The sequence below is a fragment of the Aquarana catesbeiana genome, linkage group LG02 (assembly GCF_042186555.1).
Source record: "Aquarana catesbeiana isolate 2022-GZ linkage group LG02, ASM4218655v1, whole genome shotgun sequence".
Classification (NCBI taxonomy): domain Eukaryota; kingdom Metazoa; phylum Chordata; class Amphibia; order Anura; family Ranidae; genus Aquarana; species Aquarana catesbeiana.
In genome coordinates, this window is record NC_133325.1 from 158,724,251 (window position 1) to 158,749,419 (window position 25,169).

At 43.7% G+C, this 25,169-nt stretch overlaps 1 protein-coding gene across 1 annotated transcript; it reads right to left on the bottom strand.

The window, feature by feature from the left end:
• Positions 1 to 386: 386 nt before the first annotated feature.
• Positions 387 to 23,043, bottom strand: LOC141127349 (thiol S-methyltransferase TMT1A-like). The gene is made up of 2 exons (XM_073613689.1): positions 22,452 to 23,043; positions 387 to 702 (listed from the first exon to the last, which is right to left on the bottom strand). The coding sequence occupies exons 1-2, from the start codon at positions 22,947 to 22,949 to the stop codon at positions 466 to 468; spliced, it is 735 nt and encodes a 244-aa protein (XP_073469790.1). The 5' UTR covers positions 22,950 to 23,043; the 3' UTR covers positions 387 to 465.
• Between the last annotated feature and the right edge of the window lie 2,126 nt (positions 23,044 to 25,169).

A 25,169-nucleotide genomic window follows, 5' to 3' on the forward strand; every position in this document is an offset into this window, starting at 1 on the left:
AGAAGAATATATATCGGCCTAAACTGATGAAGAATTTTTTTTTTTTTTTCATTTTGGGATACTTATAGCGCAAAAAATAAAAACTGCAGAGGTTATCAAATAAAAGCTCTATTTGTGGGGAAAAAAGGACATACATTTAGTTTGAGTACAATGTCACACGACCGTGCAATTGTCAGTTAAAGCAACGCAGTGCCGTATCGCAAAAAAATCGCCTGGTCATTAAGGGGGAAAACTTTCCGGGGCTGAAGTGGTTAAGGTAAAAATTTGCACCTGAATCACAACTGAACTGGTGAACAGAAACGCACCGGACTGCCGCACTGAAACCACAGCCGCATATGTGTGAATCCAGCCTAATACCGCTTTGTAATGACGAGACATGAGACGTGTTTATTCCTTTTTCTCTGTATTGTTTTAGTTGCAAAACCAATAAACATATCTTAAAAAAAAAAAAAAGAAAAAAAAGTTTTATTTCAGAGCGTATCCAATGATATGGGGTTTGACAGGGCTGTATTTAAATGGAGCAATGATATGTCTATATTTGACATCCGAAAATTTGGCTTTTTCCAGATATTTCCATGTTTCCTTTGTTAGCAGGCATCCATCCCCTATGTATTTCCAAGTTGGATTCAAAATTTCCTGAAAAAAATAGTTCCAAGAGGAAGGATCTGCCTTAACGTGTTCAATGAAGTAGTATGCTCCTCCCTGCAAGAGAACAGACAAATAATTAGAACACAAGAGCAACATTAGGTCATAATGCTTCATGTATAAAAACTTGGACGTAATTGCATGTAAATGAATGCAAGTCCATTTACATCCAGCCGCCCAGAGACTTTAAGGAGCTTCGGATCAGGTTTAAAAATTGATAGGCCGACCTCATAGGGTCGCCACCTTTTCTTCAAATCAAACCCGAACACTTTAGCAGCGCACAGCATTTTTTTTTACAGTATAAACCAGAGGTGGGGGACTCGAGTCACATGACTTGACTCGAGTCGGACTCGAGTCACCTGTTTGAGGACTTGCGACTTGCTTGACAAAATTAAATAAATGACTCGACTTGACTTTGACTTGCCACTAATGACTTGCGACTTGACTTTGACTTGGGCTATTTTACTTGCAATGACTTGCAATGACTTGGCACCACCAGTGCTGTGTCAAGAAAAAAGCACTAAGCAGTTTTGTTAATGTTGAAAATGAAACAAAACCTTTCCTGAAAACTGACTTTTAACTAATTTTAAGGATGCAAATGGCGTAGATCAGTATTTTGACTTAATTTGTGACTTGACCAAAATAAATGACTTGACTTGACTTGCTTGACTTCTAGCAGGGACTCGACTTGACTTGCTTGCTTTTCGCCACAGTAACTTGGGACTTGCTTATGACTTGAAGGTTAAGACTTGAGACTTGCTTGTGACTTGCACATGTGTGACTTACCCCCATGTCTGGTATAAACTATACATATATTTTGCATTTAAATAACATTTCTAATCATATGACGTTAATAACAAGAGTCCCACTTTACATCAGAGTCCACACAGTCCACCTTTTACATCTGAATCCACAGAGTTCCCTTTCACTGTAAGGGGGAATTCTGCAGACTCTGAGGTAAGGGAGAACTCTGGGGACTCACACAATGGGGTAGGGTGGGAGAAAGAGGTGCAGATCGAGCCCTCTCTCCTCTCCCGTGTGTGTGTGTGTGTGTGTGTGTGTGTGTGTGTGTGTGTGTGTGTGTGTGTGTAGGGCGGTTGTTAGTATTGTTATTGCTGGCTTTGGGCAGTGTGAAAGAGTGTAACAGACACTCTCAGCTTAGCCAACTGCAGCCAGCAAACCTGCTGGGAAGCCATAGTCCAGTCTGAATAATGTGTCCGTGTTTCAGGCAGTCTGAAACCCTGACGCATGGTTCCAAACCCGAACTGTCCGGGTGAATCACAGACAGGTGGCAACCCTACGATCTCATCATACCCCTCATGTGGGGCCGAAGTCTACCTAGGCTGCCAAGACAATAAGACTAACTAAACTAAAAGAGTTAACAGGGACTGGTTTATAGGCATTAGCATTAGCGTGTGCCGAAGTCTGTTGTTTGTATATTGTAAGGGTCCTGACCAGATCCCTTGGCCCAGAGCACCCCATCACCCCTTCAATACCTCTTATTAGTGTCCACCTGTGTTATAGGAGGAGTCCTTATAGATCTCCCATAAAGAGGAGTTTGTCTCCCATGGTTGAGATGCAGGACCTTTCAGTCTATGACTAGTGTAGGACCCACTGATAATGGGGTACTTTGAAACAGTAGTGGGCTTAGCACTATATGGCCATATGGTGTAACCAAATCCCCATATTTCTGAATATGTTCAGGTGTTTTAAATAGCCTTGCAGGATTTAAAATGTAATTTTTGTATGTGTGCGCTGTAATCTATTTTGTGCCAAGACATTAAGACTAAAGAAAATAGAGCAGAGGGACTGGTGTGCAGGCATTACCATCTCACTTCAAACGTGAGAGAGGATCATGACACTTTACCATAGCAATGAAGGCTACATAATTATGATGAGTGTTCACAGACAGTAGACACAGGGACATGACATTGCTGAGTAGAGCGCATATAAAGAAGCAGGGATGGACAGCAGATATTGTATTAAGTAGTAGTCTTTGCTGCTGCAAAGGAGCTGACTTTACACACCCCACACTTCCAGGTTCACGGCTCTTAGGCGGGACATGGTCTTGAAATATTTAACAACATTTTTGTAAAATTAGGCAAATTTATGCTCCTGTTTATCTTGCTTGACCATAAGAGTTACTGAAAAGAGGTACAAGCATGCACAAATAGACAGCACGTGATTTGCACAGATGGGTGATAACCAAATTGAAATTCGCCATTTTAAATACGTAATTATTGGCACATTTTCTATGTGCTAAATCAGCTGTGCCATTAGACAACTTCTATGTGTATTCCATTACAGCGTGTGCCAAAACAATCAAGCACCCGTGCCAACGTTCTAGGATAATTGTTCTAAAATGTACACTATTATCAAAGTGGTGTATATACTGTAGTGAGGGGTGGGGACAGTGAGGCGCAGCATTGCAGGAGGGAGAGGAGAGGTGGATGTGTATGGATGGACACTACTGTCATGCAACAAGTTAACATATGGTTGTGCAATACTCTTAAGTGTGCGTATAGAAATTGGCGTATTTTCTCCCTGCGTCAGTCTGTGTCCTTACAATTAAATCCTATGGGGGTATTGACAAACAATACACTTAAATAGTCCAGCAGTAAACAAACGTGAGTAAATTTCCACCTTCCTTTTAATCAAGCTGCAGCTGTTACTTTTAGCATAGAGCAGGGCTCAAAACTTCAAGTCCTGAGCTACTAGCCAGGCCTCAAGGGTTACTTGCCACCAGTTGCCCTGCCCAACCCCTACCTCGCCCCGCCCCTAATTCTGCCCCTAATCACGCCCTCATAAATTATCTCATGAAATGACACTTACTTAAATGTTTTATGCAAGTTAACTTACTCAAAAGTTTTAGGCAATTAAGTTACAAAAATAAATATTAACAACTTTATCAGTTCCCCTCAGCACAGCCTCACCTGTGCCCATCAATGCAGGCTCACCTGTGCCCATCAATGCAGTGTCACCTGTTCCCATCAATGCAGCGCGACCTGTGCCCATCAATGCAGCCTCACCGTGCCCATCATTGCAGCCTCACTGTGCCCATCATTGCAGCCTCACCGTGCCCATCATTGCAGCCTCACCGTGCCCAACACTACAGCCTCACCAGGGTGGAGGAGCATAAAGGGTGGCCGGATCACGACTGGAAGAAGAGGAGAGCCACGGGGTCACAGAGCGCGAATAGCACGCTGTTACAGCTTACATTGAAATCGCCTATGCTCTGCTCACCGTCACACACAGCCCCGCCTCCTCCTGACCTCGTGCCTGTGATAGACAGATCAATGCTGGGATGTGTTCTGTCTATCAGAGGCGCGGGGTTAGGAGGAGGCGGGGCTGTGTGTGACGACGAGCAGAGTGGAGGCAATTTCAATGTAAGCTGTAACAGTGTGCTATACCGCTCAGTGACCCCGTGGCTCTCCTCTTCCATCATGCTCTCTTCAACCGGGGCGATCACTGGGAGAACAACTCCCGATCAACCCCACCCACCGGCGGTGCTCACCCCCCCCCCCACTCCCAGGCAGCCCAGCTCGCAAGGCCTCATTTGAGAGCTAGCATAGAGTATGTTTTTTTCGTAAGTATCAAGTGATCAAATACAAATAAAATACAAACCAAATACAAAATTACTTCAACCCCATCCTGCCTGCCTCCTGCCGCCCTTTAACCTGGTTTTAAGATGAGGGGAAGGAGGGAAAACAAGATGGACATCCTGATCACATGACCCATAGCTCCTAACTGTTCCACATTTAGAGGGACTATATCGTTTTAGAGACCTAATTCCGCCAGCTTACCATAGTAATGACCGAGAACCGAAACATCCCATATCATCTCTATGGTCTAAGAAACTGGAAGCAACAAGGATTGTGTCACTTACGGTTTCGCTTTGATGTAAAAAAGCTGCTACTGGCTTGTGAAAGCATCTGAGCAAACCGATTTTGGTTTGATCTGATGATTTTAAAAGCAGAGGGGAGTTCTGGGGTCTAATAGAGCCCAGATGTCTCAGTAAAAAGAGAACCTGTCACTGTCCATGCTATCATAAGGGATGTTGTCCATCCCTTGTGATTAAAAAAAAAAAAGTAAATAGAAAAATTAAAGTGCGCCTGTCCTCATGCTGGCGTGCAAAGGCGAATGCCTCCTGGGGATCTACATCCAATTCTACCTTAAGCTTCCCCAGTGCATTTGCACGGTTCCACATGGACCATTGAGCAGACACGGTTTATGGGCTCTTTGGTGCCCTCCCATGGTTGCTGCAGTGCTACTATTTATTGGCCCTTCCTCATTGGAACTGAACCCCGAGATTGGTTGTAAATGGAAACAGTTGATGGTCATCCACCTCTATTGCTAAGACCTTGAAGTCTATATTTGAATAAATTTGAACTACTGTTTTTGAACTTGTGAAAGCCTCTTTACAAGTGAAACCCTCTTGTGTAAACTGAAACCTGACTGTGTCCTGAAGAAGTTCTATACAAAACGCGTAGACACATCGGGGCCTGTATCATGTATATTTTTTTATATAGATGATTTTTTACTATCTTTTGTCAATGTCTTTGTATTGTATGTATTTATATTGAATAAAATTGACAATATTGTTATTTTGATTATGCTTTCTCAGGTTTGTTGTGCCTCTAAAGTCCGCTTAGGGCAGTGGTTCTCAACCTTACTAGTGTCGTGACCCCTCGATAAAATTTCCCAAGTTGTGGGGCCCCTAACAGTAAAATTATTTTCATAGCGTGGGTTATCAGCACCCAAGGCAAGACAAGTAATTTGCGCCCCTAACCTACGGAAATTTATCGCTCCCTGAGTCCCTTCCACTCGTACAGTATTAAAACCCCTTCTGGTACATGTTAGTATGTACCACTCTTTCTCTTTGTTCTCCTTTCTTTCCCTTTTATCCCTCTCTATCCTAATTTTCATTTTTTTTTCCTTATCCATCTCTCTAGCCATCTTTCTTGTTCTTTCTCTTATTCTTTCTCTCCCTTTTTCTTTGTTCCTCCCCCTCTTTCCCTCTCTCTTCCATATATTCTCTATTTTTATTCCTTCTCTTACTCCTTGGTGGGGGGGAATGGGATGAGTGACAGTGCTGGCGGGCAGTTGGAATGATTGGCAGTGCTGGGGGGAGTTCCGATCAGCTAACTTCAGCCTTGATCAAGGTCATCTGCTGATCTGAAAACTGTAGTGGGGACTTTTAATGGCAACTATAATGACAGGTAGTGTTACTCACTGTGTCTACAACTTTTTGGTGTCTCATAGCAGTGACACCTATGCCAAAATCAGGAGATAGGGTCTCCTAGAGCCCCTCCCACTTCACATTCTTCACCAGTCAGCTGACCTCTAGTCTCTGCCCCCCAGCCATGCCGTGAACTGAATGGGCGGCTGTGAAGAGGCTGAGTGGGCTGCCACGGGCTCCAGGAACAGCCCAACTGGGGTGCCGCAGGCTCCAGGGACAGCCCTGCTGGGCGGCCGCAAAAAGGCTGGGACAGCAGTGCTGGCTTCAGGAACAGCCCAGGATTCGGTGACCCCTGGCAAATCATAAATTGACCCACGAAGGGGTCCCGACCCCCAGGTTGAGAACCACTGGCTTAGGGGGTCCTTGTTGAACCCCCTTCTTTTTTCTTATGACATACAATTTATACAGATGTATAAACAAAACCACTGCGCAAATACAGTGTGACATAAAAAATTGCAACACTGACCATTTTATTCTCTAGGGCAGGGGCAGGCAGCCTTTGAGAAGTGGAGACTGTGATATATGCCACCGGCGCAATAAAACAAAACTTTTGTCAATATATGGGGTATGCTGCAGCTAGCAGTTCACCACTAGTACCAGTGGGGGCAATTAGAAGATATATAAATGGATAACTGCGCCGACCCTTAGGTGCCAAAATATAATATTAAATTAAAAAAAATGAATAATAATAATAAGTCAAAATTTATCAAAATGTGTCAAAATATGCCATCAAATATAAAATTAAACCTTTATGATCCTATATATGTATGTATAAAAAATGTATTAAAAGTCTCAATGTGCATTCTGCATATATTAATGCAATCCAAAACATTCGTGATTCATGATACACCACCACCTTCCAATATATGCTTTTACCAGTAACCAGTAAAATAAAGCCTGTGTTATGCCTTAGTAGTCTCTCTGGCTCTTTAAACAAGTAGTTTGGGCTATATCCAGCAGATGGAGCAATACTCTCTCATGTGTCTCCACTAGCCTCAAAGGAGGCCAGTTGTGCAAACCTGGCGTCACTTCCAGTCCATGACCAGCACTGATACTGAGTCTTGAATCACACGCCGGCTCCCTACAAACAGAATGGCCAGCACAGGCCATTACTGGAACACTGGATAGACTCAGTGCCGGTCTAGGGCACATTTAAATGGGAGTGTAAACTTTTAAAATGTTTTATAAGAAATAAATGTGGAATTTTGTGCAATGATGGCCGTTTGTTTTTTCATGAGAACCATAAACTAGTGGAGACACATAAGAGTATTGCTGCATCTACTGCATATATCCCAAACTACTTGTTTAAAGAACCAGAGAGACTCATGCCGCGTACACACGAATGGACTTTCCGTCAGAGTAGACCCTGACGGTCTTTCCGACGGAGTTCCGCTGAAACGGACTTGCCTACACACGATCACACCAAAGTCCGATCGTTTAGAATACGATGACGTAAGACGGGACTAGAAAAAGGAAGTTCAGTAGCCAATAGCTGCCTTTGCGTCGTTTTTGGTCCGTCAGAATAGCACACAGACGAATGGTTTTCCCGATAGGAACTGATTCCGTCGGAAAGATTTGACACATGTTCTTTTTCTAGGTCCATCAGAATTTTAGAAAGAAAAAGTCCGATGAAGCAGTGGATGGTGTCAGCAGCCCACACACGATCGGAATGTCCGATGGAATGATTCCGTCTGACCTTTTCTGCCGGAAAGTCCGGTCGTGTGTACGCGGCATAAGGCATAACACAGGCTTTCATTTTACAGGTTTCTGGTAAGAGCATATATTGGAAGGTGGTGGTGTATCACAAATATTTTGGATTGCACATGTTTGTTCAGCACGGTGTATTAATATACGAAGAATGCACATTGGAACTTTTTATATATACATTTTTATATATACATATATTTTGTTAAGCACAATTGCTTTATTGTTGTGAATCATTAAGGTTTAATTTTATATTTGATGGCATATTTTGATACATTTTGACACTTATTATTTTTTGGCACTTAAGGGTTAGCGCTTAAAAGTGTACTGTGTCAGTCAGTAGGGCAGTGAACGGTGGCTGTGGACAGTTACATAGTTAGTAAGGTTGAATAAAGACACCAGTCCATCCAGTTCAACCTGAGTGAATGTGGGTGGGTGTCTACAATTGTCCCTATCCCTGTACATTGTGTCTCATTAAGATGCTCATTTATTATTATTATTTATTTATAGTACCCATATAGCGCCGTCAATTTACGCAGCGCTCCACTAATACATTTCACACTCACATCAGTCCCTACCCTCAAGGAGCCCACAATCCAAGGTCCCCAACTCACACCCATATACCAGGGCCAATTTTGGACAGAAGCCAATTAACCTACTAGCATGTCTTTGGAGTGTGGGAGGAAACTGGAATACCCAGAGGAAACCCACACAGGTACAGGGAGAACATACAAACTCCAGACAGGTAGTATTGTGGTTGGGATTCGAACCAGCAACCTTTTCTACTGCTAGGCAAGAGTGCTACCCACCACAGCACTGTGCCACCTAGTGTCAGTAGGGCAGTGACAGTGGCAGTGGACAGTGTCAGTAGGACAGTGGACAGGGTCAGAAGAGCAGTGGATTGTATCAGTAGGGCAGCGGATGGTGTCAATAGGGCAGTGGACGTGTCAGTAGGGCAGTGGACGGTGTCAGTAGGGCAGTGGACATTGCCATTGGGGTAGTGGACGGTCCCAGCAGGGCAGTGGATGGTGTCAGCAGGGCAGTGGATGGTGTCAGCAGGGCAGTGGATGGTGTCAGTAGGACAGTGGACAGTGTCAGTAGAGCAGTGGACAGTGTCAGTAGAGCAGTGGATTGTATCAGTAGGGCAGTGGACGGTGTCAGTAGGGCAGTGGACGGTGTCAGTAGGGCAGTGGACGGTGTCAGTAGGGCAGTGGGAATGTCAGTAGGGCAGTGGATGGTGTCAGTAGGGTAGTGGATGGTGTGAGTAGAACAGTGTGGATGGTGCCATTAGGGCAGTGGTTGGTGCCAGTAGGGCAGTGAATAGTGTCAGTAGGGCAGTGAATAGTGTCAGTAGGGCAGTGGACAGTATCAGTAGGGTAGCGGACGCTGTCAGTAGGGCAGTGGGCAATGTCAGTAGGGCAGTGGGCAATGTCAGTAGGGCAGTGGGCAATGTCAGTAGGGCAGTGTGGATGGTGCCAGTAGGGCAGTGGTTGGTCCCTGCTGGGCAGTGGATGGTGTCAGTAGTTTTTACAATACTATTTCGGCACCCCCCCATAATAACAAGCTTGTGATTGGTTGCTAGGACCGCCATGTGTCCAAGCAACCAATCACCTGCTGGTTAACTTGAAAAGTTAACTTGGCCAGCTCCCGCCCTCCGTCCTGAGGTGTGTTGTCTTCCGCCCTCCACTCTGCCAAGAGGATGAGAGTGGCAGAGGCAGGGGGGAAGGAGCAGCACGTAAGCAGGGGTCGGCAAAGCAGGGACATTTTCACAATCTCACCACTCTAGGGCCTCTGATTAAAATATATCTATGTATTTTTTGGGGTTTCTAAGAAATTTTCTATCAAAAAAAAAAATGCAGATTTTCACGTGTAGGAGAGAAATGTCAGAACTGGCCTGGTAGGCAAGTGGTTAAGGCCTACCCTCCTTGCCACCACACATATACAAGAGCTTAAACATCAATTAAGATTAGCATATATTTTTACCCTATCCAAATGTATGCACCTAAAACAAAAAATATTATAATACTATCAAAACTAAATTCTTAGAAATGCTTTATATAATGTTTGCATCTTTTGTCCTGTAGATATCAAAGGACTTATGGGGACCCCTGGTGGCCAAATTCCACAATTGCATGTAATGAACAACTATTTAACCCTTTTTATTATCACAGTGAGACATATAGAAAACAACCACAGATCAATCAGATACCACGAGCATGTTCACAACCAAAGTTCCCTAAAGAGATTTCATATATATTATTCACACATACATATACAGTTGTGCTCATAAGTTTACATATCCTGGCAGAATTTATGATTTCTTGGCCATTTTCAGAGAATATGAATGATAACACAAAAACATTTCTTTCACTCATGGTTAGTGTTTGGCTGAAGCCATTTATTATCAATCAACTGTGTTTACTCTTTTTAAATCATAATGACAATGGAAACTACCCAAATGACCCTGATCAAAAGTTTACACACCCTGGTGATTTTGGCCTGATAACATGCACACAAGTTGACACAAAGGGGTTTGAATGGTTATTAAAGGTAACAATCCTCATCTGTGATCTGTTTGCTTGTAATTAGTGTGTGTGAGTGTGTGTGTGTATATATAAAAAGGTCAGTGAGTTTCTGGACTCCTGACAGACCCTTGCATCTTTCATCCAGTGCTCCACTGACGTTTCTGGATTCTGAGTCATGGGGAAAGCAAAAGAATTGTCAAAGGATCTGCGGGAAAAGGTAGTTGAACTGTATAAAATAGGAAAGGGATATAAAAAGATATCCAAGGAATTGAGAATGCCAATCAGCAGTGTTCAAACTCTAATCAAGAAGTGGGAAATGAGGGGTTCTGTTGAAACCAAACCCCAGCCAGGTAGACAACTACAATTTCAGCCACAACTGCCAGGAAAACTGTTCAGGATGCAAAGAAAAACCCACAAATAACTTCAGGTGAAATATGGGACTCTCTGAAAACATGTGGTGTGGCTGTTTCAAGATGCACAATAAGGAGGCACTTATAGAAAGATGGGCTACATGGTCGAGTCACCAGAATAAAGCCATTACTACGCAAATGCCACAAAGTATCCCGCTTACAATACACCAAACAGAGACAAGCCTCAAACCTTCTGGCACAAAGTAATTTGGAGTGACGAGACCAAAATTGAGCTTTTTGGCCACAACCATAAATGCTTCATTTGGAGAGGAGTCAACAAGGCCTATGATGAAAGGTACACCATTCCTACTGTGAAACATGGAAGTGGATTGCTGATGTTTTGGGGATGTGTGAGCTACAAAGGCACAGGAAATTTGGTCAAAATTGATGGCAAGATGAATGCAGTATGTTATCAAAAAATACTGGAGGAACATTTGCATTCATCAGCCAGGAAGCTGTGCATGGAACATACTTGGACATTCCAACATGACAATGATCCAAAACACAAGGCCAAGTCGACCTGTCATTGGCTACAGCAGATTAAAATGAAGGTTCTGGAGTGGCCATCTTAGTCTCCTGACCTCAATATCATTGAGCCACTCTGGGGAGATCTCAAATGTGCAGTTCATGCGAGACAGACCAAGAATTTACAGGAACTGGAGGCTTTTTGCCAAGAGGAATGGGCAGCTTGCTTTACCATCTGAGAAGATAAAGAGCCTCATCCACAAATACCACAAAAGACTTCAAGCTGTCATTGATGTTAAAGGGGGCAATACACAGTATTAAGAACTGGGGTATGTAAACTTTTGATCAGGGTGTTTTGGGTAGTATCTGTTATTATCATTTAAAAAGAGTAAACACAGTTGATTGATAATAAATGGCTTCAGCCAAAAACTAACCATGAGTGAAAGAAAAGTTTTTGTTATCCTTCATATCCTCTGAAAAATGACCAAGAAATCATAAATTCTGCCAGGGTATGTAAACTTATGAGCACAATTGTATATATTGTGGAGATGTGACCGCATGTCACAGGTGGATATGAGCAGTGTATGCCTGATTGTGGCAGGAATACTAATTGCACACCTGTGGGCTGGGTTCATAAACATCCCAGGTCAAGAGGGTCCTAGTAGGAGACGGCTCCAGGAGAAAGAGACAGGAGGTCTCGGAGTCTAAGGCTGCAGGTGTGTGTGCGCACGTCTGTAGCAGGCAGATGTGGCCTGCGACCAGCACGAAGCTGACAGTGAGTAAGCCAGGAGGCTATAGTTTGTGTTTATACAGTGATGGTGAAACCCCCTGTGAGGGAAGATTACTGTTTGTTTGAACTTTTTCGTTATCTTTAAATAAAAGTGGGCTGCCATGCCCTAAAAACGCAGTCTGGAGTGGCACGTTTCTGGAAAACTGCAGAGTAGTGGATGCTATGGCTGCTGTGCCAGGAGAGACGTTTGCAAAACAGCCTATAGGCCAAGGTGCACGGGTTGTTGCAGAGACTAATCCTCTCATGTCCACAATGAAAAAAAAGAGAAAATGTGCATTTTTTGACAGACATGCTTAATGAAATGTTAGCATCATAGAGTGTACAGCCAGTATATATCCTGCCGTCCTCTCCTGTTACCTGGTACCATGGGGTATGGCTGATAGGAGCTGGATATTGCAGACTGTACTGTGCACAAATTTAATGCGATGTTTGATGTTAATGTGAAAAGTTAACTCACAGTACGCTGGATTGCTCCATAAAAAGCTAGGGTACGAGAGGCACTCTGGAGCGCTGTTGGACAGGTCAGATGTATTGAAAAAAGGTGTTGGCAAATATGTGTTGCAAGAACAGTTGCTGTTGGAGTGTTGGACAACAGGGTTAGATGCAAAACTGTGGGAAGGTCCCATAGAGAGTAACAACTTCCCTGTGTGTGGTCCCTCCTCAGACACTGTCCTAGCAAGCCATGGGACCAGAGTTCCTGGTGGTTTTGAACTGGGTAATTTTGAGAAAGCAGTTGCCAGGGGTAACCACACAGGTATCAGCGAACCTGAAACCTAGAAAGTGTTGAGACAGATGTCAAAATAGGACCCCTACAGTCTTGGGAGAGTAGATCTGGGGGAGGTGAGAAGAAATGCAAGCTCCCAAAGATTAGGAAGAAGTGTGCATGGAAGCACACTCGGAAAAAGAGGTGGGTGGAGTGCCCCTTTAGGAAGAAGGGTGTTGTATTTCTCCCTCCGGTGCAAAACGGGGGAGGATATGTGGAGATGCGACCCCATGCCACAGGTGGATATGAGCAGTGTATGCCTGATTGTGGCAGGAATACTAATTGCACACTTGTGGACTGGGTTCAGAAACATCCCAGGAATAAAGGTCAGTGCTCAGACTTAGACCCCTTTCACACCGAGGGTGTTTTGCAGGCGCTATAGCGTTAAAAATAGCGCCTGCAATCCGCCCTCAAACAGCTGTAGCATTGTCTCCAGTGTGAGTTTCACACCGGAGTGGTACACTGGCAGGACGCCAGGAAAAGTCCTGCCAGCAGCTTCTTTGGAGCGGTGAAGGAGCGGTGTGTTTACCGCTCCTCCACCGCTGCTCCCCATTGAAATCAATGGGGCAGCGCTGGGATACCGCCGGCAAAACGCCACTATTACGGCGCATTGCGGGCAGTTTTAACCCTTTCTCAGCCGCTAGCGGGGGGGGGGTAAAAGTGTCCCGCTAGCAGCCGAAATGCGCCGCAAATCCGACGGTAAAACGCAGCTAAAAATAGCAGCGTTTTACCGCCGATGCTATAGACGGCTCAGTGTGAAAGAGGTCTTAGAGACAGCTCCACCCGGCAGACCGGAAATCTGGCCTAGGAGGTCGGGAGGGTCCCAGTAAGAGATGGCTCCAGGAGAAAGAGACAGGAGGCCTCGGAGTCTAAGGCTGCAGGTGGCAGCCTGTGTGTGTACGTCTGTAGCAGGCAGATGTGGCCCGCGACCAAAACAGCACGAAGCTGACAGTGAGTAAGCCAGGAGGCTATAGTTTGTGTTTATACAGTGATGGTGGAACCCCCCTGTGAGGAAGATTACTGTTTGTTTGAACTTTTTCGTTACCTTTAAATAAAAGTGGGCTGCCATGCCCAAAAAAGTCTGGAGTGGCACGTTTCTGGAAAACTGCATGCACCACTTGAACCTAATCACCCCGGATCGTCACAGTGTATAATATATATATATATATATACACACACACACACACACACACACACACACACACACACACACACACACAGAGCATCTCACAAAAGTGAGGTAAATATTTTATTATATCTTTTCATGTCACAACACTGAAGAAATGACACTTTGCTACAATGTAAAGTAGTGAGTGTACAGATTGTATAACAGTGTAATATTAGATATAATAAAGTATTTACAAAAATGAGAGGGGTGTACTCACTTTTGTGAGATATATATTAGAAAGTCACATCACAGATACACACCTCCCAAGATTTTGAGATGGGAATGAGGGACAGCTATTAGCAAACGTATGTAAGCATAGGACACACCCCTGTCACACCCCCTTAAAGAAGAATTAACCAAAAAAAAAAAAGTTATTTAAATCCACAAGGGCTTTTTACCACTACTATTCTTTTATATTGGTTTTGAAAATTTACAAATGCAGCAATTTAGAAATTGGATTAAAGGTTTAGCACTGGGAAACACTTTTTGAAGGATAAAAAGTGCATTTAATATACAACTATATAGATCAGACCAAAATGAGGGACAAATGAGGAGGAATGAGGGACAGAGGGACATTGCTCCAAATCAGGGACAGTCCCTCGAAATCAGGGACAGTTGGGAGCTATGCAGATATTTAAACTACAGTGGTCCCCAGGCAATTCTAGAAAGCATACCAATATAGTCAGACATAGATCTGGTATGAATGAAAGACAATAATCATATGAAACCCAAAAAGAAATTGTACTTTTCCTATTGGTGCTGTGGACGATCCAGATAATTTTTCTTTTAAACAAATAATTTCTCCCAAAGCAAGTAACAAAGGGAAAAGTGGAGAAAACTCACAGAAGGGTAAAAAAATAAAATACAAATAGGTTGATAGGGCAAAAAGTAGAAAGTAAGTAATAGATAGAGTGAAAGACCAAAGTCCAAGTGTGAACATAGAGAGAGCAAGTGTATATGCACATGAGGGTGGGGTTGGGGATGGGGGTGGAGAAGCCAAAGAGAAGAAAGCGAAGGGACTTAAAGCTGGCCATAGACTGAATTTTGTCTGGTTCCTGATGAACAAGTCGAAATTCCCTCAGTGGGTGGCTTCCCAGCAAACATCCCACAAGTGAAAAAAAAGAAGGAGCCACTAGGAAAAATGTCAGACAACTGCATCAAATTAGATGCAGCCCCTTTTCAGGTATTTTAAAATGCAGGGCCAACTGCCAAAATACAATAGCCGCAGCAAGAGATTTGCCCTTCCTGCTGTGCAGCATAGATGGAGTAATCTGTTACATAAAATCTATATGTGTATGGTCACCTTAAGAAGGGTGGGGAGGAGGAGAGGACCTGGATGACAGTGTAACAGTGGCCTACGAGGGATGGGAGATTGTCACATGTACTATGAGTTGATTATCAGGTTTTTTTTTATACTTTTAGAATATACAAAGTCCATCCAGTAAAACCAAGTGTATCTAAATTTATCATAACGGTAGTACAGAGTTACTGTCAAAGTTTTCAAAGCAAAGATTCAATAATCTGATTGAGCTATAATTATATGGACAGGGTTATTCTTGTCTCTAAAATTTGGGATTGCAGACCCTAGCAGCCTTTAGTAAATGAATCAATAAGGAATTTTTGTATTGTTTCCTAGGAAGGTGATTTAAGTTGATACCGGAGAAGATAGGTAGCTGGATTGTTGTCCAGGCCAACAGCACTCAGCTCATGCACTATATCTCATAAGATCTTTTGTACTCTGTAAAATCTAGTCACGATTTTATAGTCAGGCTCCTGGAATATAGAGGTGATCAAAGAATGTTGTGCAAAATCTTATCTGGAGTTTAACCCCGACAAGATTCTGTTTTCCATCTTAAATATCCAAAACATCTCTCTCTCTTGCAGAGTTTCAGGAAAAAAAACACCTCCCCCACAAATATGAGGAGGTGACTCTTTCTATGCCTAGTACTGAAACCAAGCTGCATTATGCCCTTGAGCAAAGTGTTGGCTACATAAGTGGGGTCATTGGACTTTTTATCTCCTAAATGGTCCCCTGACCTATCTTTGAGCCTTCTAGACGTTCTACTAACATAATGAATTCCAAATACATTACAAACAATAACAAATAATATTTCTCGTAGTGTAATTTATGTATTGCCAATTTTCCTATTTCCCCCCTCGCACTAAAATTTTTTTTTCACTGCAGTTGAATGTGCCTTTATATCTTAATCATGTGTGCTACAGGAACCTAAATTAGTTGCCGAGCGTATTAGCTTTCCTTGCAACCTTTTTGATACCGTTTCAAATGACAATAACGTACCCTGGATCCCCATAAAACACTGGTAAATGTTTCATAACACTATTTCTAATTCTATCAAATTATATACAATAAACAGTAGAAAATATTATAGGTCAAACCTTCTTTGTCATTTAACTTTACCATCGGACTCACTAATTAGATTTTTAAGTTGATTAATAATGGTAATGCTATAAACTACTTTTTTGCTGCGTTTTTATTTTTTATGAACTGTTTTTCCAAGTATATCTAAACAACATAAGTACAATCTGCAAAAAGTAGGATGAAAATAGAAAATATAGAAAATCACCACAAACAGAGCACAGATGTGTTACAATATAGGTGTGCATAAACAAGAGAATGGGGGAGAAACGCGTGGGGGTGGATGGAACATAGATTTCTAGAGGTTTTAGGCATAAGATTGGGGTCGAGTGTCCAATCTAGTATTTGTCTGTAGGCCTCACATAGGCATGTTCTAATTGAACCCCGGCGAGAGATAGCTTGGTGGAATTTCTATGCCAGGTTGTTGTCTAGCAGATTAGGGAGGATCCTGGTTGGACTCAAGTATGACCATGTAAGGTTCACAGAGAGTAGGGGGTATGGAAAATAAGGAAGATAATAAGAGCAAGCGAGATTGGGTATAAAGGGCTTAGGGGCCTGGGGAAGATAGGTCAAGAAGTAGTGGGGGCAGAGGGTACAGCGATGTAGGGGAATTCTTGGAGGGTTTGGGGTGGGCAAATATAAACAAATATTTACCATCCACGGGGATAGGGCCAAGCCTTGTTTTGGGTAAAAAATGGCCACCATAAACTGAGGCTCCTTATTCCTTATATACCGAAGATGGCTGCTGTTTTACTCTGCAGGCGGCTCCAGTCCTTTGAGAATGTTTTTGTGAGTAGCAAGTTCAAGGGAGTTCGGTACCAGAGGAAGTCCTGTCAATCAGCCCTGGGGGTCCTATTTACCCTTAATATGAAAACAATCTAACATCTTTGGGCGGTTTTGCATCTGATCTTTTATCACTTTTATATGTTTTATGTTTTTTAATATTAAAGCTGATCTTCACCCTCTTTCTCATCTTTTCTCCTCTGCACCCCTCCTCCCCTATGCTGATGAAATAGGGCTTTTTCATTTTCTATGTACTTTTTTTTTGTGAAAACTCTTCTGGCCTGCCCCTTGTGCATGCCATTTGCCTAGGCGAATGACATACATTTTGCTCACTGTTCCTCCTGGTATACGCACATTACATATCCCAGGAGGCATTAGCGTCACATGTCACAAATTAAGTCACTAACTGGCACCAGTCCTCCACACCTTTCTTTAACATGATGCAAAAAACCACCCCACCAAGGGATTCATTTCTCAGTGCTACGCTACGCTGCGCTGCTGGTTAATTTCCTTGATGGTTACCCTATTAAGGTGGAGAATCTCTGGACCATTGATGCAGGACCCTTTGAGGAAGTGGAAGGAAGCCCTGCAGGCAGTCCAGGAGAGTTCTCTCAATGTAAATCAGAAGCGTATGCAGCTTTACATCATTCTTAAGGTATACTATACCTCCCAAAAAACTTTTTAAAATGGGTGCTTTGGACGACCCTCTATGTGGCAAGGGTCACCGGGATCATGGTGATTTAATTCACTGAATATCCAGAACTTAAATTTTACTGGTCAGGGATCATTCGACTGCTAAACACTTTCAAGTGACGATCCAAACTGATCCCAAACAATGTATTTTAGGGTTCCCGGAAGGTCTTCAGTTACAGTAGTTTACAAAAAAAAACCTTAGCTAGAGCTTTATTTCAAGCGTGTGGACGGATTCTGACCCACTGGAAATCAGCTAACCCGCCCATGTGCTAGGAATGGATAGGGTACATGGGAGATACGCTTTGGTTGGAAAAATTTATTTATCAACATAGGGGCTGCCCTGACAAATTTGAAAAAATATGGGCTCCGTGGCTAGATACACCAGGGCTTAGAAAGCTAGATCTAGTTAGTACAGACTTCTAATTTGTCAAGTTCTGATATACTCATACTAAGCTATGTCCATGATAATATAATAATAATGTACTGTAAAAAATGGATTATGTTACTCCTCATGTAGATGTGCTACCAATTTGTTACCAGATATGACAATATATGTGTGTGTGCGCCATGGAGTTGCACCAATTCTGTGTTCTTGAGAATGTAAGCATTTGTTGTTTGTTCTGGAAAGCACCTTACTCTTTTTTTTTTAATAAATACTTTCCTTAATTAAAGAGGAGGTCCAGCCTCCCTAACAAAAACACATACTGTAGCTGCTGACTTTTAATATTAGCACACTTACCTGTCCTGGAATCCAGCGATGTCGGCGCCCCAGTCAATGTTTCCACCGGCTCTCGGGTGCTGCCACCGCCACCATTCATAGTAAGGGAACCCAGCAGTGAAGCCTTGCGACTTCACAGCTGGTTCCCTACTGCGCATCGTCTGTTAGCATAACAGTCTATTGAAAACGTTTTTTTTTTCTTTTTATGTGCACCCCTTTTAGAGGGGTTTCTGATCACTTCCTGTCCAGACAGATGAGAGAAAATCTCCCCAGTAGGACACGAGCTGCCAATATAAACCAGAAGCCCTAACCCTTCCACTTTTTGTCAAAAATGTATAAGGTTTTGTCTGGAGTTGGGCCAGGGCAAGAGTATTTAAACCCAGCACCGGCAAAAACTTATTTCAGTTTGAGTAGAGTACAGAAGTGTTTTGGTCCTTTATTGCTCTCTTTACCTCTAATAGTCTAGGCTCTGTGGGTGCCAGTGCGGGTACAGCAGTCCATTCATTTGAAAACAGGGCTGTTTGGAACTGCAGATTCACACACCCAAAAACATACCACATTTTCTAATGCGTGGAGTGCCATTAGAATTATTGGCAACCCCGCATGCCTGCAAAAGAGCAGCACATTTTGCCTGCAGGTCAGGGAATGTGTGCGATCAGCATGGTTTCCCCAACCCACATATGTGTGAACCCAGGCTAAGGCAGGCCATAGGCGAGTTGAAATCCAAAAGTCCTGTCGAGTGAAAAAGGAAAATAGCTCATAAGATTGTGCCATCAATTGTTTAGATTTTCTAATAAAAATCTATCATGTTGGATCAGGCACTTTCGATTGCGGAACAAAAATCGCGTGTCGCAGCTGGCACACCAACGATGCGGAAAGCTATCAATACAAAGTTTTTGTTCGGTTTTCGCATCGTCTATGGCCTGATTTAGGGAGATTCCCCTTCATATCTTTTCAGAACAGGACATGATTGGACACAGACAAAACCAGAATGTCATTCAAATAAGGACTTTCTGACTGGTTTTATTGCTGTCATGGTGACACCCAATTTCTTAAATGGCTGTCACATAAACAGGAAGTGAGGTATCATCTCCCCTACTGGAAAAAATAAACTTAGCATAGAACTAGGCCAGGACAGCACATTTCATTTCAGAGCAATTTCTGGAGTTCCATGGAAAACCAAGGTTTCGAGGAATATCTTGATAGATAACTTTGGTTTTGCATGGAACTACAGAAATAAAATCTAGCATGTTGGTGTCCTTCTACACTAGACATTATACAGTACTAACTGTAATAGCCCAGCACCCCTTATGATATTGTCCAATAAAGAGTCAGTGTGGGACAGGTCACAGACAAAAACTATTTGTTAACAGAGCAAGGATAGGTTAGGACTTCTGACAACTGAAGTTTTTATTGCTGTCTGTATCTTCCTGGCAGGTGACCCCCTCAACTTGAATAGTGTCCCCAGAACAGTCATAGAGGAGAAATCTTCCAATGGGGACACTGGGGCAAAAAAAAAAAAAAAAATCTGACAGGGGTTTTAACCCCTTCCCGCCAAGCGTACGCAGATGTGCGTACTCGGCTTTCTGGCGTTATACCGGGATGATGCCCGCAGCTGCAGGCATCATCCCGGTACCGTTGTTTACAGCGGGCAATCGGCTATCCGAGTATAAAAATCGATGCGGCTAAAAGCCGCTCGGCTGTTATACGGGAGGAGCGGGAGGGGACATCCCCCCCCCTCCCGCCGCACTTGCCGGGCCTCCCATGCCATCGGGAGGCCCGGTGACCAATCAGCTGCCTCCAGCGGCTGGGGGCGGGCTGGAACGAAGCCATGGGCGGCTTCGTTCCAGCCTTCTAATTGTAAACGCAGAAGCGACGTCATGACGTCACATCCCGTTTACTTGGCTGCCAATGGAGCCAATGGAGCCGTTCTCGGCGATCTGAATACTTTGAAGTGCAAAGGAGGGATTGGGGGTCTTTTAGACTCCCGATCACTCCATAAAGTGTACCTGTCACCACCTATTACTGTCACAAGGGATGTTTACATTCCTTGTGACAGCAATAAAAGTAATCAATAAAATTTTTTTTTAAACACAATTTATAAAAATAAAAATAAATCAAATAAATAAGAAAAAAAAAGAAAAATTTTTAAAGCGTCCCCGTCAGCTTGCGCAGCAAAGAAAACGCATACGGAAGTCGCGCCCGCATATATAAACGGTGTTCAAAGCACACATGTGAGGTATCGCCGCGATCGTCAGAGCGAGAGAAATAATTCTAGCTCTAGACCTCCTCTGTAACTTTAACCTGGTAACTGTAAACATTTTTTAAAGCGTTGCCTATGGAAATTCTTAGGTACCGTATTTTGTCGCTATTCCACGAGTGCGTGCAATTTTATAAAGTGTGTTTGGTATCTATTTACTCAGCGTAACATCATCTTTCACATTATACAAAAAAATTGGGCTAACTTTACTGTTTTAATTTTTTAAAATCCATGAAATTGTCCCTTTTCCCAAAACTTTGCGTTTAAAACACCGCTGCACAAATACCGTGTGATATAAAATATTGCAACAATCTCCATTTTATTCTCTAGATTCTCTGCTAAAAAAAATATATAATATTTGGGGGTTATAAGTAATTTTCTAGCAAAAAATACGGATTTTAACACCAAATTTTAAAAATAGGCTTAGTCATGAAAGAAATAACCCTCCCTTGCTGTATCCAAAATGTTATAAAAAGTTGTCCTACTTTAACCGCTTCCCGCCCACCGTACACCAAATGACATCCTTGGCTTTGAGCGGGGATATCTGAGTGATGCCTGTAGCTACAGACATCATCCAGATATCGTCTTTTAGAGCTGGCGAATCTGCGCACCATAAGAACGATCATAGCGGCTGTTCTGCCGCTCGATCGTTCTTAGGAGAGGCGAGAGGGAATGTCCCCCCCCTCCTGTCGCCCTCCGGTGCTTGTACCGACTCACCGATACGATCGGTGAGACGGTCACAGGATCCGCCAGCCCCGGATGTTTAGCATAGAGATTTCCGGCGGACCAGATGGTCGCTGGAGTCTCTATGATCATTCGGAGGCCGGGTGCGATGTTATGACGTCACGCCCGGTCTCTGTATTAAAAAAAACGGCGCCGATTCGGCTGGGAAGCGGAGATCTTTTTTCTTTTGATTTCAGGCTTCTAAGCCTAGAGGTGAGATGTGGGGTCTTATTGACCCCACATCTCACTGTAAAGAGGACCTGTCATGCTTATTCCTATTACAAGGGATGTTTACATTCCTTGTAATAGAAACAAAAGTGATCAAAAAAATGTTTTTTGGAAAAAAAGTGTCAAGCTTATATAAAAAAAGTAAAATTAACAATAAAAAGCGCCCCTGTCCCCGTGAGCTCGCACGCAGAAGCGAACGCATACATAAGACCCGCCCACATATGAAAACGGTGTTCAAACCACACATGTGAGGCGTCGCTGCGAACGTTAGAGCGAGAGCAATAATTTTGGCCTCCTCTGTAACTCAAAACATGTAACCAGTAAAAAATTTTTAAAGCGTCACCTAAGGGGATTTTTAAATAGCGAAGTTTGGCGCCATTCCACGAGAATGTGCAATTTTAAAGCGTGACATGTTGGGTATCTATTTACTCGGCATAACTTCATCTTTCACATTATGCAAAAACACTGGGCTAACTTTCTTGTTTTGTTTTTTTTTAAAAGCCCAAAACTGTGTTTTTTTTTCCCAAAAAAACGCATTCGAAAAATTGCTGCGCAAATACCGTGCTAGATAAAAAGTTGCAATGACCGCCATTGTATTCTCTAGGGTCTCTGCTAAAAAAAAAAAATATAAAATGTTTGGGGGTTCTATGCAATTTTCTAGCAAAAAAAATATGATTGTTTTTTCCTACTACATCTGCATGTGACTGGTTACATGTCACTGGTTTAATACCCTACAATTATTAACATCTAATGTACATGTGAGGCACCAGTAGAGTTGCCACCTCATCCCTTTAAACCCGAACACATCTGAATTACACAGGTTCTAAGGCTAATTTAATGCAGATAAGGCACCAAGTGAGTTTAATTACCACCTTAATCAGCCACAGAACCTGTGTAATCAATATGTGTTTGGGTTTAAAGGGATGAAGTGGCAACCATAGGCACCAGATATACACTTACAGGTCTCAGCACACGATGAGCTTCCGCCAGAATCCCTTCAATATTGTCTACAGAGCACAGCACCAGTGTGCAGATCACAATGTCCATGGATCCACTTGGTATCTGGGCCATGTTCTCCCCTGCAGCCACCACAAAGGCCTGGAATTGGATATGTTGATTCTCCGCCAGGCTGTTGCTCAGAAACTTCTTGAAGTTAGGGTTAGGATCTACACAGGTGACTTTACATCCTTCAGGATAGAACTTAAAGTTTGCCCCGGTGCCGCAGCCCAGCTCTAGGACTCTGAGCTCCCCAGAAGGGCCTCTGAAGTCATTCAAGTTCCTGAAGAGCTCCTTCTTGTGCTCTGCCATGTATTTGTTGTAGTTCTTGGTGACTTTTTCCAGAAGATAAGGAAATAATTTCTTGACTATGGGATCCCATAGGCCCAGGAAAGCAAGGATGTGTATGGGCAGTGCTATGAGAGCTACACATATCTGGAAGAATACAATGTGCACGGCCATTGTCAGACAGTGCAGCCTGTAATGTGTGCAGCCTGTGTGTGAGCTGAACAGGGAGGGGGAGGCCTTGCTATTACTGCTGCTGGGTGACAGAGAAGGAGGGGCATTGCTGATAACTGTGTAACAGTAACCTTTAAACAGGAAAAGGAGTGTAAGTGGCATGTATAAAAGTCTGGAAAAGCTAAAGCATGTGATGTGATAGCTAATTAGTTTGTGTTCATACAAACGCGTGTGTGTGTGTGTGTCTAATGTCTCCTAAAAAAAATCAAATGCCTTCAACAGTCTTTAATTTGCAGCTCTAAGGATTGGGAAATGTTCTGATGAAGCATTACCTGTCTGCTGAGAGACCACAGCTTCCCTTCCCAGAATTCCACTTAAAGTGGAGGGCCCCCCCCAAAAAAAAAAAAATGGCATTAATATTCCTAAAACAATATAAAAAAAACAACATTTGAAAAAAAATTTTTTTTTTACTCACCAGAAACCCCTGTTGCTGGGCAGTCTTCCTAATCTGCCTCTTCCTATTCCGCAGCACTGTTTCTTCTGTTTCCTCCTCCTCGGTGAGCGGCCCCGTTGTCTTCTGGGACATGTGTGTGTCCCAGGAAACAACAGGGTCATTCACAAAGTGCCACGCGGTTCGCGCAGTAGGAAACGGGCAGTGAAGCCGCAAGGCTCCTCTGCCTGTTTCCCTTAGGAGGGTGGCGCCGGCAGCCGATCCGATGGACAGATCGCCTCGGGGGGGGCAACATTGCGGGCTCGCTTGGCAGGTAAGTGCCCTTATTAAAAGTCAGCAGCTACAGTGTTTGTGCGGGGCTTTACCATCGCTTTAGCAGCGCTATTCGGCCGCTAGCTGGGCGGTTTTAACCCCCACTAGCAACCGAAAAAGGGTTAAAATTGCCCACAAAGCGGCGCTGCAGCAGCGCTTTGCCGGCGGGTTTGAAGTGCTGCCCCATTGTTTTCAATGGGAAGAGGCGCTTTAGGAGCAGTGAATACACCGCTCCTATAGCGCTGCGAAGATGCGGCTTGCAGGACTTTTTTGACTGTCCTGCAAGCGCACCGCTCCAGTGTGAAAGCCCTCGGGGCTTTCACATTGGAGTGAATTGAGCAGCTCTTTCAGGGCACTTTGCAGGCGCTATTTTTAGCACTAAAATAGCCTAAAGGTTCTTTAAAAGAAAGATAATATTAAAGGATTGTTTACCTTCTTCAAAAAAAAATTAAAAATGAATGCACCATTGTAGCACTATTCCCGCAGGGGCTGCTGACAACTGGTTCCCCTATCCCTGCACAGCCAGACAAGAAGCATTTCCAACTTACATTTAGACATAAGAAATCAGCCCATGGGCTTGTTTTTGTTTTATTGGGGAAACCAATTTGGCTAAGATATAGGGATTATGGGGTGCCCAACTTGACTTGAAGAGCACAAATGTGGACAACTTCCTTCCTATCTACAGAAAAAGATCCTGGACTGCTCTCCTTGATAGAAAAAACCCAGTCTCTTGGATCAGTGGCAAAGTCTTTTACGGACCAGAAGCTCTCAGCCCCTTTGGAAAAAAAAGCGCCAAATGTTAAAAAAGCTGCTTGCAGGAGTATCTCCTCTACTCTTGTAGAACTGCTCCCAGCTCCACCACCTGCAGGTACTACCAGCCCTCCTGGCTGCTTGTCTACCAGCCCACCCGGCTTCATAGAAAATCTCCCAGGACAAGGGATAGAGGGTTAAACACAGTGCTGTCCTTTGAAAGCTTGCTACATGTGGCAGTCTCTCCCCTTGTGAATCCCTAGGTGTGCTGATGTACTCACAATTGATGGCTGGTGCTCAATATTTAATATTTGGGGGTGGCACAAACAAACTGAAGTCTGTACACCTGCTGGCTGCTGTGCGCATTATGAGGGGTTCCCACCGTCCCTGTGCTGCTGCTTCCCAGGCAGGGCTGTCTTAATAAGTGGGCACACCTGGGCACTGCCCAGGTGCCCCAGCTGCATGGGGGTGCCCCTGTACTTTCCCCAAGGCAGCTGGTCCTTGAGTCCATGCTGCCCCAAAATTGGGGGCCCCATGATGGCACTGAGAGTGATGGATACACAGGGGAGGCAGGTTGGCAGCAGTGCGTCGTGCTGTGCAGAACGATACCTACTATTTCACAGCCAGCAGTGAGGGGCAGGGCTGGAGCGCCAGTGTTGTTCTGACCCCGCCCTGTGCAGCTTGAATGCTCGCGACTCGAAGGCTGCGGG